This window comes from Rana temporaria, chromosome 11 (assembly GCF_905171775.1).
Source record: "Rana temporaria chromosome 11, aRanTem1.1, whole genome shotgun sequence".
Lineage (NCBI taxonomy): Eukaryota > Metazoa > Chordata > Amphibia > Anura > Ranidae > Rana > Rana temporaria.
The window spans coordinates 18,544,763-18,558,903 of NC_053499.1; the positions used below are offsets into that span (position 1 = coordinate 18,544,763).

The 14,141-nt window shown below is 41.7% G+C and overlaps 1 protein-coding gene across 2 annotated transcripts in view; it reads right to left on the reverse strand.

Moving 5' to 3' along the window:
* EHF (ETS homologous factor) overlaps nt 1-14,141 on the reverse strand; it is a 93,686-nt gene that overhangs the window by 18,619 nt on the left and 60,926 nt on the right. Inside the window, exons 4-7 of one of the 2 annotated variants that reach the window (XM_040328090.1) lie at nt 9,789-10,025; nt 5,144-5,203; nt 3,349-3,408; nt 2,273-2,338 (exon numbers count right to left, since the gene is read on the reverse strand). In XM_040328090.1, coding sequence (XP_040184024.1) covers nt 2,273-2,338; nt 3,349-3,408; nt 5,144-5,203; nt 9,789-10,025 — 423 coding nt within the window. The remainder of the gene's footprint in view (nt 1-2,272; nt 2,339-3,348; nt 3,409-5,143; nt 5,204-9,788; nt 10,026-14,141) is intronic. The other variant, XM_040328091.1, reaches the window with a different exon arrangement.

Consider the following 14,141-nt stretch of genomic DNA (forward strand, 5'->3'; position numbering starts at 1 on the left):
GTGTATTTAACTGACAAATAATGTTCCTAGTTTTCGTTATGGGCTGGGCTTAATGCAAAGGAATTTAAGACTAATGCCACCTACACACGGTCGGAATTTCCGACAGCAAATGTTCGATGTGAGCTTGTTGTCAGAAAATCCGACCGTGTGTAGGCTCCATCGGACATTTGCGGAAATTTCCGACAACAAATGTTTGCAAGCTGATTCTCAACTTTTCCGACAACAAAAGTTCTTGTCCCAAAAATCCTACGCATGCTCAGAATCAATTCGATGCATGCTCAGAATCATTGAACTTCAGTTTTCTCGGCTCGTCGTAGCGTTGTACATGACCGCGTTCTTGACGTTCGGAATTTCCGACAACGTTTGTGTGTATGCAAGAAAAGTTTTGAGCGAACAATCCATCGGAAAAAAATCCTCGGTTTTGATGTCAGAATGACCGATCATGTGCACACGGCCGTAGGAGCAACAAGAGTTGCATGAGCTACCAAAGGGTATAAGATCTGTCAACTATATTTGGTCTAGATCAAGGGTACCTTGACAAAGGGCCAGTTAACTATCCTTCAGACTTTAGGGGGGCCGAACTGTAACCAGTGTTGGTGTCAGTGAAAGGAATAATGTCCCATTGTTAATGTCAGTGGGAGGAATAGTGCCCCACTGTTGTCAGTCAAAAAATGGTGCCTCATTGTTAGGCAGTGGGGGGAACAGTGCCCCAAGGGCAAGATAAAGGCAAACAAAAGGCCAAATCCAGCCCACAGATCAAGTTTGCAGATCATTGGTCTAGCTCCTTAAAGCGGAACTCCGGCTGACCTCCACATTTTCTTTTTCCCCACTTACCTGATGGTGGTATCTGGACATTTCAGATACTCAACCATCCAATGGATCCAGCAATGACCCACTAAGATCATCTCATGCCCAGCCACAGCTCCGTCCCATGCTGCCATGTCCCATCTGATGTCATCGAGAGTCATGCCTGCTGAACCCGAAAGAATCGGCGGGTCTCTCGATGGCACTGATAAGCCCCCCTCCTGTTCTTTAATGAAAGCCTATGCCTCCCAGGATATGTGATGTACATATCCCGGAAGGCACTGTGGGCAGAGTGCGCATCGTTCCCCTGAGACGAGTGACATGCATGGGGAGGAGGGCAAACTTTCCATATACAAAAAACACGTAAATAAATGAAAAATAAATTGCACTATTCCATCAAAGGATGGGAGGAGGGTGGAGAGGTGGAATCTTCCTCGGAAAGGTTTGCTTTAAAGAGAAGCCTTCAGTCAACAGTACTTTGGCAATTTTGAAGTTTCACCAAGGGCTAAACAATAGATAATGGGGATCCATAGTAAAGCCATTAAGGGCCCCCATCTCCTTTATATCCATTTCAAAAGTGGTTCTTTTACTAAGAATATTAATTACTTTCATTTAAATTTCTGAAAGGTTACCAAACTATATACAGTACATTCATTTTATTCGAATGTATTTGCTAAATGTTATTGCTAGCTTTAGCCTGGAGCCACTGTGCTCTTGGGCCTCATAGCAGTCACAGCGTCTGCTATCAGGACTGCATGTGCAGCTCAGGCCTCGTACACACGACCGAGTTTCTCGGCAAAAACCAGCAAGAAACTTGCTGGGATTTTTTTTTTGCAGAGGAAACCGGTCGTGTGTACATTTTTCGACGAGGAAACTGTCGAGGATCCCGTCGAGCCAAAAAGAGAGCATGTCTTCTTTTTCCTCGACGGGAATGGAGAAACTTGCCTTGTCGAGTTCCTCGACAGCCTAACAAGGAACTCGACGAGAAAAACGATGTGTTTCGCCCGTCGAGTTCCTCGGTCGTGTGTACGAGGCTTCAGTGTACATACTTGACACACCGGCTGAGGGTTTGGTTGAATGAACTTGTGCATATGAGTTCCGTAATCCAGGGCAGGCCAATCAAGATGGTCAAAGACCAGCACCAGATGCCCGGGATGAGATGTTGGCGCAGGTGAGGAGGAACCTTGTGCCGTTGGACTGTTGGAGCAGGGAAAAGTATTGTGGGCTTTGGTTCTACTTTAAGAGGAGCCAGAAGATTTACTACAATTCAAGATACATGAAACCATCTCTTATTTATTGGTTTTCACATTCATTTTTACTAAATAATTGTATGACACAGGGGTGGCGATTTACAAAGGAACATTATCATTCAGGGGTGCCTAGGCAGAAAGATATTTAAATGCAGCCCTGAAAACAGGACTGACCAACAGCAGATATAATGTAGCTGTCCCAAGGTTCAGACACTTACTTGTAGTGTAATGAATGGGGGTCACTGATAGATTGTTCCGGCAGTACAGTTTACTATCGTATACATCTGGAAAACAATGAGTGTGCTAGTCAGATTCTCTCAATTTTTTATTCCACATTTAACATTATTTTTAACCTGACTAAGAAGAAAAATAAATAGTGCATATCCTTCTATACCAGTTCAAAATTAGTGCTAATGGCGCCCTTCCTATGGCGCCCTCTGTTGAAGTCTAAACCAATGACGAAACGCGTCAGGGCGTGAAGCTTATTCCATGACCAGAGACGCTGTGCAGCCCCCAGGAGCAGGAACAGGAGATTTTGGCAGACATCTGCATCTTCACAGGCTCGCAGGGAGAAGCTGGCAGGCACAGTACTGATTTTGTTTTATGCTTGATTACTGTTTATTTGTGGTACGCACAATAATCAAAGGGAATGTTATTTTGGGCACAATAAATGATTTTAAACTGTATTACACTATATGAGTGTTTTTTCCATTATATGTACATACGCAGATAATCCAGGCACTTTTTATTCAATCTTGTGGTGAGTGCATCCCCAACAGGGGATATATTGAAGCCTATTAGAGTCTCTGGCTCTAATTGGTGCTTCGAAAAAACAGCCCCTCCGCAACGGAGTCCATTGGCCCGGTGTCCTAAAAGGGGCCGGACGCATGGATAGGGGAGGCGGCAATGGACGGGGGCAATCTTACTAACCTTTTACTTCAAAGGCCCAAGGCTTTGGCATGAGGTTGGGGATTACCCACAGGGGCCAGATTTTAGAAAACTAGTGTCAGACGAGAGAGCTGTCAATTTTTCATTTATCATGATCCCATTCAGACGGGTTTACAGGGATCTTCCAAGAGCGGCCAATGCTTTGTTCAGTGATATTACAAATAAAGGCAATTTATCTGGCAACAGGTTTCGGGACATTTTGCACTTAAATTGTTCATTTTCTGTACTTGCTCAAAAAGTTCTTAGCTTAATAAGTGAAAGCTAAAGCAATCACCATGTCCTTGTATATAACAGAGATACTCATAAGTAATTTAATGTAATTAAACATTGGCTGTTCTTTACTTACCGTCATAGCAGGCTTCATACAAGTATCCACTTTCCTTCCAGGGAGTGACTGAACTGTGATCTATGGACAACATATACTATGAATAAAGACTCAGTAATTACAAGAAAAACTGAGTCAGTTAGTATGATTTAAAAATAGCATTGTATATTTGCTGTTGAATGCTGCCTGTATGTCCTGTCCCTAACCACTTCAACTTTCATACCTCGTATGAGCCATTTTGTACATTTCCACTACTTATTTTGCAATAATTGTAATTATTCTAGATGATAAGTAATACATTCATTGTTTATTGGTGGACAAACTAAGCTTTCTTTTGGCAATATTGTCTTATTTTATTTCCTATGTAATCTACAAAAAATAAAGACAAATTGTCTTAAGTACATGTTTTGTGTTAGCTTTTTTTTTTTTAAAGTGGAGGTTCCATCAAAAAAACAATTTTGCTTTAAACTGTAGCTTACAACTAAAAAATTTTTTTTTTTTTACTCATCTGGAAATGCCTGTTTCTATGCGGTCCCACGAAATCTGCCTTTGAAATCACCTAGGATTCTGACATCATCTCCCTCTAATGCTCCTGGGAAATGTGTGTCATCATTTCCCAGGATGCAGTGCGCTACCCAATTATCACTCCCCATCCAAGACTTCCAGGAAGTAAGTGCTTGTAGGCTTCACAATGCCCACAAGCAAAATGACAACAGTGTAGACATAGTTTTATAAACTATCTTTTTTGAATATCTATGTAATTCGGCGGCGGATTGTAAAATAGTAAGTGACCAGATGTATATTATAAAAACGCAGGATGAAAGGACATACATTTAAAAAATGCTAATTGTGGTTGGAACTTTGCTTTAAGTAGATAGTATACATTTTATTTTATACAATATTGTGTTCTATAATGACTCTAGATTATATTTCTGATACAAATATTTTTTCTTTTATGCCACACTGAAAGTGATCACAAAAAAAAAAAATACAAAATTAGAAAAAAAAAATAATAGCTAAGCAGAAAAGGGGGGGAAGGAGTAGAATAGAGCTGATGAGGCTTAACTACGAGTTCATAAAGATTAGAAATTCATTTTATTTTAAAAATATATGAATGAAATAGTAAAAATTATGAAACAAAATTTTTTTTTAATTGTATTTACTCAATGCCATTTGCAGACTATCTGCAGTTTGACAGTCACTCTTGCTGTATAATACAAAGCATAATATTTTTGATTATTTCTGTTTAGATTATTGTGTGAAACAGGAAACTTTGACGGCCACGGAAGAAGTGAATCAAGTTCATGAAACGCATCGGTCGGGACACAAGGAATCAACAGTTGTGTTTTATCACATATCAAAAATGAAGAGGTTACTAAACCTAAACTATAATACGAGGACAATTTTCATGTTGTTCCCTTATGATAATTTTGGATGAACTGTCGTGTTTGTCTCTCGAAAGCTGTGTACTAATAATCAGATTATCGTATGAATGCTTCGAAAGTGGTATTTTTAATTCGATTTTCTGATCGTGTGTACTAGGCTTATGGCTTGGCAACAACATTAACTGCTACTAGAAGACCTGACCACTTTTGGGTATGCCGTGCCTCCAATGAACAAATAAAAGAATAAAACGATTAAGGTGGTCCAACTCTCTTTCTGCCCCACCATAAGCCAAGGACTCTGCCCTCAGATAGAGATAATAGATTGCTATGCCACCTGGGGGGGGGGGGGGTCATTCTCAACCATCCCAAGAGGAGGAGTACTACATAAAAAACATGTTGTGCCAATTGCTATAAATAAAACATAATTATACCTGGTTGTTCTGTCTTGATGACAACGTTGAGAGACTGTAGAACTGGGTTTCCATAATTGCCTTAAAGAAGGAAATTGACACATTTAGGTATGTAACAGGCATACGAATGACTTGAAATTATGCAATGATGAGCTGGTATAAGACCAATATTACAGGTCTGTTGTGTTAAAGCATACCTAAACTCTACATTCACCAATTGGGTAGGCATTAGTCTTAAGGAGATTAGCTATATGCATTCCAGGTATATCCAAACAAAAGTTGTGCAAATGCTTATGCCGCGTACACACGATTAGAATTTCCGACACCAAATGTTCGATTGAGAGGCCAATAATGGCAGCTTCCAGCCTTGGTTTCCTTTACGAGCAAAGTAGCAGGCTGGTCTTAGGTCTGAAGGACCGTTGTCATCGGTTAACCGATGAAGCTGACTGATGGTCCGTCGTGCCTACACACCATCAGTTAAAAAAACGATCGTGTCAGAACGCGGTGACGTAAAACACAACGACATGCTGAAAAAAACGAAGTTCAATGCTTCCAAGCATGCGTCGACTTGATTCTGAGCATGCGTGGGTTTTAAACCGATGGTTTTGCATACTAACGATCGGTTTTGACCTATCGGTTAGGCGTCCATCCGTTAAATTTTAAAGCAAGTTCTAATTTTTTAAATAACCTATGGGGCCCACACACGATCGGTTTGGACTGATGAAAACGGTCCTTCAGGCCGTTGTCCTCTGGCGATCCTATCGTGTGTACGAGGCCTAAGAGTAAGGGAGATATAGGGGGTTATTTACTAAAGGTAAATAGACTGTGCACGTTGCAAAGTGCAATTTCTCAAGAGCATAGTAAATGAGTAAAAGCCTTGCTGACTTCCATCCTCCAATTATGTGCAAGCAAAAATGCTGTTTTTATTTTCCTTGCAGGTGATTGGGTATTCTGTGCAAAGTGAAGACTTACCAAATTTCTTAAGCTCTGGAGCAACTGTGGTTAATAAATGTCTTTGGAAACTTTTAATAGTGGGGTAGATTCAGAAAGCAATTACGCCTGCGTATCCATAGATACGCAGCGTAATTGCTAAGTAGCGCCGGCGTATCTACTTTCTGTATTCAGAAAGCTAGATACCCCGACTGTAGCCTAAGATACAACTGGCATAAGTCTCTTATGCCGTCGTATCTTAGGGTGCATTCTGACGCTGGCCGCTAGGTGGCGCACCCGTAGTTGTCAGCGTAGAGTATGCAAATTGCATACTTACGCCGATTCACAAACGTACGCGCGGCCGTCGCTCGTTTTTTACGTAGTTTGCGTACGTCGTTTTCGCCGTAAGGCTGCTCCTGCTATTAGGAGGCGCAGCCAATGGTAAGTATGGACGTCGTTCCCGCGTCGCGATTTTCAAATTTTGCGTCGTTTGCGTAACTCGTTCGTGAATGGCGCTGGACGCCATTTACGTTCACGTCGAAGCCAATGACGTCCTTGCGACGTCATTTACCGCAATGCACGTCGGGAAATTTTCCAGACGGAGCATGCGCAGTACATTCGGCGCGGGAACGCGCCTAATTTAAATGATCCACGCCCCCTACGGGATCATTTAAATTACGCGCGCTTACGCCGACCCCTTTTACAAAACGCCGCCGCAAATTACGGAGCAATTGCTTCGTGAATGCAGCATAGCTCCAGTAATTTACGGAGGCGTAGCGTAAAAACGATACGCTGCGCCGCCGTATCAATGCGCGCCCCTACCTGAATCTGGGCCCCTGTTCCATTTGAACAATTTATTTTTTTATTTAAAATTTGGGGAAGTGGTGGATCTTCTACCCATACATACAGTATAGCTCTCTGGCTTGGCTATGGACCAGTCTGGTACTAAACACTGGGTTGTGGGGAGGCAGGTGGGAGAGTTATATGTGCCTCCATCCCAAGACATACTGGATAAGACGGGGGAAACAATTAGATGGTAAGTATATGGTTACACCCCACTATTCCAAAGAAAACCTGTTAATTTGTTATAAATAAACAAATTATAGAGTCAATTTAAAATCCATTGGCATTTTGACTGAAACCAGCCCTCCCAACTCTATTACAAAATATACAGCCTACATATCTTAAAGCGGAAGTAAACCCATCGACATAACAGTTTAAAAAAGCAGTTACATTTCCGGCATGCCGGGATTGCTAACTGTCCCATTGGTTGTGCTCTCAACCAAACGGTCAAACCATCCAATGGCTGGTGTCATAACTGATCACATGTGCAACACCATGGCAGTTGAAGATTAAACATAGGCCAAGATGGCAGCTTCCTTGGCTGAAAATGATAGGTGGGTTTACTTACACTTTAAATCCAAATTTCTTCCAGCAGGTTATGGGTCCTTTCTCTTCTTGCCCAGCGTCATTGATGGGTGGTCCTTACTGTTGTACAGAATGCTTTTGAGTAAAGACATGTGAATGCCATTCTGTGCAGCAGTACTATGAGCCTAGGCCAGGGGTCTCAAACTGGTGGCCCTCCAGCTGTTGCGAAACTACAAGTCCCATGATGTATTGCAAGGCTGACAGTTGCAAGCATGACTCCCACAGGCAGAAGCATGATAGGACTTGTAGTTTCGCAACAGCTGGCCACCAGTTTGAGACCCCTGTATTTTTTTTTTTTTACCTGGGTGCACAAACACATGCTGTACTGTAAAAAAAAGGATCATGTCAGAACGCGGTGACGTATGTGATTTTAGCTGGAACTAAATAAGAGAATCGGGCATTCTGCCATGACATGCAATACGGACAGACGCAATAAGGAAATGGAACTTCTGCTGAAATTTGTATGACTTGTTGGCTCTGGATTTTGGTTGTTTAATTAAGGTGATGAAATGGGTTGCTCAGGGAGGTTGTGCCCTCCCCCCAGACAATAATATGTAATTCCCAATTATCTTTATTTGGAATTAATACCCCCTGTGCCCTTCATTTCTCTTATAATCTCCTGCATTATTGTATGTGTCCAATCGTTTTCTATTGATCCTCAACCATTGTCCATGCGCCCGAAAACTTTCCTGCTTTTCCTGTGAGTTTGCTTTTCTCTGACAGCCTCATAATCCCCATCTCTGTCTTCTCCGCTGCTACCGCCATCTTTTTTCCAACCTAGAATCTCTTTCTCTTTAGCCATTGGGAGTCTATTGATGATGTAACTCCTGTACCCACTTGTTGGAGCGACATTGGGCAAGATTCACACAGAACTGCGGCGGCGTAACGTATCGTAGATAGCAAGTTTTCATCGCAAGTGCCTGATTCACAAAGCACTTGCGATGAAAACTACGCCGGCGGCCTCCGGCGCAAGGCGGGCCAATTCAAATGGGTGTGTGCCATTTAAATTAGGCGGGCTCCCGCGCCGGACCTACCGCGCATGCTCCGTTTCCGAACTCCCGCCGTGCTTTGTGCGCCGTGACGTCATTTTTTCGAACGGCGACGCACGTAGCGTACTTCCGTATTCCCGGACGGCTTACGCAAACGACGTTATTTTTTAAATTTCGACGCGGGAACGACGGCCATACTTTATACAGCAATACGATTGCTGTGTAAAGTTAAGGCACCAAAAAAAAAACGACTAACTTTGCGACGGGAAACTAGACTAGCGGCGACGTAGCGAACGCGAAAAACCGTCGTGGATCGCCGTAACTCCTAATTTGCATACCCGATGCTGGTTTACGACGCAAACTCCCCCCAGCGGCGGCCGCGGTATTGCATCTTAAGATCCGACAGTGTAAAACAATTACACCTGTCGGATCTTATGGCTATCTATGCGTAACTGATTCCATGAATCAGTCGCATAGTTAGGAAGACCCTAAAACAGAGATACGACGGCGTATCAGGAGATACGCCGTCGTATCTCTTTTGTGAATCTGGGCCACAATGCCTGATCCCTCCATGCACCTCATTTGTGCTTATCAACCACTTTAATTGAACAAGCTGAAGTCAAAAGCTGATTGGCTACCATGCATAGCTGCACCTAATTTTGCGCTCTTCAGTTCTAGTAAATCAATCCCGAAGTGTTTAGGATTTCAGAGTTAAAAAAAACACTGCGTGGTCATGTCAACGAGAAAGTAATGCCGCATACACACGAACGGTCCATCCGATGAGAACGGTCTGAAGGACCGTTGTCATCGGTTAACCTATGAAGCTGACTGATGGTCAGTCGTGCCTACACACCAAACGATCGTGTCAGAACGCGGTGACGTAAAACAAAACGACGTGCTGAGAAAAAACGAAGTTCAATGCTTCCAAGCATGCGTCGACTTGATTCTGAGCATGCGTGGATTTTTAACCGATGGTTGTGCCTACTAACGATTGTTTTTTTTTCTATCGGTTAGGTATCTACCGGTTAAATTTAAAACAAGATTGCTGTTTTTTAACCTATGGATAAATAACCGATGGGGCCCACACACAATCGGTTTGGTCCGATGAAAACGGTCCATCAGACCGTTCTCATCGGTTTGACCGATCGTGTGTACGCGGCATTAGAACCACACTATATGTAAATATATGGCACATCAACATGTATTTTCTTGTACTTGCAGCATTTTCGAAGTCATAAAACATGGGGAAATATGCATGTTTTGCAGAGATGTACTGAACATTTATTTTGGGTTTGATATACACTTTCATAGTTTCTCACCATGCCACTTGAGATTCTGGATGCTGTTGTACAAGATATGTCCGACCTCCCCGGCGGCTTGTGTGTAGTCCTGCAACGTCATACTGCAGAGCCGCTCCCCCGTGATGTCAAACTCAGAGAAGGAGATGCAGCTGGCGTCCAATTGGTTGGTGTCTACAAACTGCTGCAGCCACTCCCACACTTGGTACTTGTTCCAGTACTGCGGGTGAACGTCGTGCCACTGAGCCGTGAAGAAACCTGCAGATGGGCAACACAACATGTCACCAACTCCAACCGGACAAGAAGAGTTGGCAAAAGGTGGAGATTTTATAGAAGCTATTAAGTCCAATTATAACTGGATGCATTCTGCTTTGTTTGTGAAAGGAGTATAACCACCACCACCACCACCACGTGTAAATTATAATTAACATTATTAATTGCTTCCTGCTAGGGGAGGCTTTAACATCCTTCCTGGTATTGTAAATCATTGTTTTTCCACCTGCTAATTATATTATATAAATTCACAAATTAAGAATATGGCAGGTGGTGAAAGCCTCTGTAATAGTAAGATTTAAAGCTCAGCGCCAGTCAAATTTTTTTGTTAAATTTTCCATAGAACGGGGAAGGGATAGACACTCTGCTGGGTTTTTATTATTACTTATGACCTCCTGTCAGGTCATATGGAGAGTGTGTGTACCCAATAGTTATTTTTTATTAGTTTCCAACAATCCCAGCAGGATTTAGGCTGGGATGGGCAAGGACAGCAATGTGAGCCAATTGGGGTTCTACTGCTTTGTGCAGTACTGTCAGTCTAATGCCGCGTACACACCATCACTTTATGTGATGAAAAAAAACGACACTTTCTGTGAAGTAAAAAATGACGTTTTTGAAACTTCAATTTTCAAAGACGAAGTTGCCTACACACCATCGTTTTCTCACAATGATCTTGCAAAGTGAGGTTACGTTCCACCACGTTTTTCCATTGAAGCTTGCTTCATAAGTAGCTTCTGGGCATGCGTGGATGAAAAAACGTCTTAGAAAACGACGTTTTTTGCTACACACGGTCAATTTCTGTGAAGTAAAAAGTGCACTTTTGAAAAACGACACATAAAATTGAAGCATGCTTCAATTTTTTTTGGTCGTTTTTTACAAGACATAAAACGACGTTTTCCCCCACACACAGTCAATTAAAGTGACGTTTTTAAAAACGTCATTTTTTTTCATCACATAAAGTGATGGTGTGTACGCGGCATTAAGCCTCGTACACACAATCGGACTTCAAACAAACTTTTCTTTGGATTTTTGTCCGAAGGGAGTTGGCCCGGGCACATCCATAGCATACACACGCTCTGACTTTTCTGCAAACTTTCCTAAAACTTTCCCAACATCACGTGCTTTTTCTGCTCTTTTCTGCTCTTTACTGCCACCCTTTGGTCAACTTCTGCTATTGTTGGTTGATTTTAACATTGGTTCTGGGCATGCGTATTTGCACTTCGGACAAACGTCCCATAGATTTCCGTACACACGATAGGATTTTGCACCATCTGACTTTTATTGCCGAAAAGTTTGTTCCGTTTGCAGAGCGAACTTTTGTCCGATGAAAAACGAAAAAGTTTGTCCGATGGAGCGTACACAGATTTTTTTGCAAACTTACTCATTTTGAAGTTTGTTGGCAAAAAGTCTGACCGTGTGTACGGGCCATAAAGCCTCGTACACACGGTCATACTTTTTGCCAACAAACTTCAAAATGAGCAAGTTTTCCAAAAAATGTGACCGTGTGTACGCTCCATCGGACAAACGTTTTCGGTTTTCATCGGACAAAAGTTCGCTTTGCAAACGGTGCAGACAGTGTGTCCGAAGTACAAACACACATACCCAGAGCCAATGTTAAAATCAACCAACAAAAGCAGTGATGTTGGGAAAGTTTGCAGAAAAGTCCTGCCGTGGGTAAGCAATGGGTGTGCCCGGCCAACTTCCTTCAAACAAAAATCCACGGAAAAGTTTGTTTGAAGTCCGATCGTGTGTATGAGGCTTTAAGGCCGTACACACAATCGGATTTTCCGATGGGAATTGTGTGATGGCAGGCTGTTGTTAGAAAATCCAACCATTTGTATTTCCGACAACAAATGTGTGCTGTCAGATTATCCAATCGTGTGTTCAGGAGTCCTTCGAAAAAAAAAAAAGTAGAAACACGCATGCTCAGAGGCAATGCTAACCGTAACAAAACATTAGCAGAAGCTGCCCAAAGGGTGGAGCTAAAGAGCTGAAAAAACACATAGTTTTGTGTTTGTTGCCTGACAATTCTTTGCCGTTTGTATGCAAGACAAGTTCATGGCCAACGCCCTTCGGACAAAAGTCTTACGCTTTGTCCGCGGAAAATCCGATCTTGTGTGCGAGGCTTAACACTGTGAACATGCTCACAGGAGGGAACAGCACATTACGACCTCGTCAGTGTGCTATTATGTCTTCATTGTTCAATAAGCAGGCTGGGGGCAATGGTGGGTCCAGGACTTCTGTGGCAGGGGGGTCTAGTCTAGATTACAGGACTAGCTACAGCAAATTCTTAACATATTTCCTGCATGAAATACGCATTGTATCAGTAGGAATTGACTGTAGTTACAAATAAAAGTGCACTTATACATTAAGTGATGTTGAGTGTACTCCACATGTGTTCACAAACTAGATAACTATCTCTAAAGTGATTCACAGCAAGCATATGCAAACACAATGCAAATGTTGTCCAACTGATAGATTGCAAGTTCTCTGTGCTCCTAAACAGTGAGATGTTTGATTCTTCTCTACAACAAATTCTTCCTATTGTCTACAACAGCGGTTTTCAACCAGAGTGCCTTGAGATTTTGCAGCATTTTAAAACGGTGCCTTAACTAAAAAAAGGTTGAGAAACACTGGTCTACAAGCGTATACAAAAAGCTTGCTATTGACTTCAAAGGATGATCAGAAGTTTTGAGAAGATCCAAAAACCAGAAGGAAGTTGGATCAAATGAGAGTGTATAACAAATGAAAATACAGTGAGAAAAATATATTAATGTTTTGCTCTGGGAGGCTCATCAAAAAAAAGAAAATGCTAATTGTTTTGTCTGAATTGCGCAGAGAGGCTTCTTTCACAGAGGCAGCAGACTTTACTGCCCTCTAAAAAGCAGTTAGTGTACCCATAGTGCTCATGGATCATAAACACAGAGAAGAGAGATCTCCCATAACATACATATGTCATAAACGAAGAGTAGACTGATCTCCTATAATGTAAATAGGTCATAAAAGAAGAGTAGAGAGATCTCTGATGACATTCATAGGCCCATAACATTAATACAGTAGGTCATAAAAGAAGAATTGAGAGATCCCCCTTAATGTACATGGGTCAGTAAAGAAATCTCCCATAACATATATAGGTCATAAAAGAAGAGTAGAAAGATCTCCCATAACATACATAGGTCATAAATAAAGAATAGAGATATCCACCTTAATGTACATGGTCATAAAAGAAGAGTAAAGAGATCTCCCATAACATGCAAAGGTCATAAAAGAAGAGTACCGACATACACCTTAACGTACATGGGTCATTTAAGAAGAGTAGAAAGATCCACCTTAACATACATGGGTCATAAAATAAAACAAAGAGTAGAGAGATCCCCCATAACATATATAGGTCATAAAAGAAGAGCAGAGAGATCCCCCATAACATATATACAGTAGGTCATAAAATAAGAATAGAGAGATCCCCCTTGACGTACATGGGTCATAAAAGAAAAGTAGAGAGATCCCCCATAACATATATAGGTCATAAAAGAAGAGTAGAGATAGCTCCAATAACATACATAGGTCATAAAAGAAGAGTAGAGAGATCTCCCAGAACATACAAAGGTCAAAAAAGAAGAGTACAGGGATACATCTTAACGTACATGGGTCATTTAAGAAGAGTAGAGAGATCCACTTTAACGTACATGGGTCATAAAATAAGAGTAGACAGATCTCCCATAACATACATAGGTCAAAAAAGAAGAGTAGAGAGATCCACCTTAACATACATGGGTCATAAAAGAAGAGCAGAGAGATCTCCTGTAACATATATACGGTAGGTCATAAAAGAAGAATAGAGAGATACCCTTTAACATACATGGGTCATAGAAGAAAAAGAACAGTAGAGAAATCTCCCATAACATATATAGGTAATAAAAGAAGAGTAGAAACATCTCCCAAAACTATCATAGGTCATAAAAGAAGAATAGGGATATCCACCTTAACAAACATATTCATAAAAGAAGAGTAAAGAGATCTTCCATAACATGCAAAGGTCATAAAGAGTAGAGAGATCCACCTTAACGTACATCGGTCAAAAAAGAAGAGTAGAGAGATCTC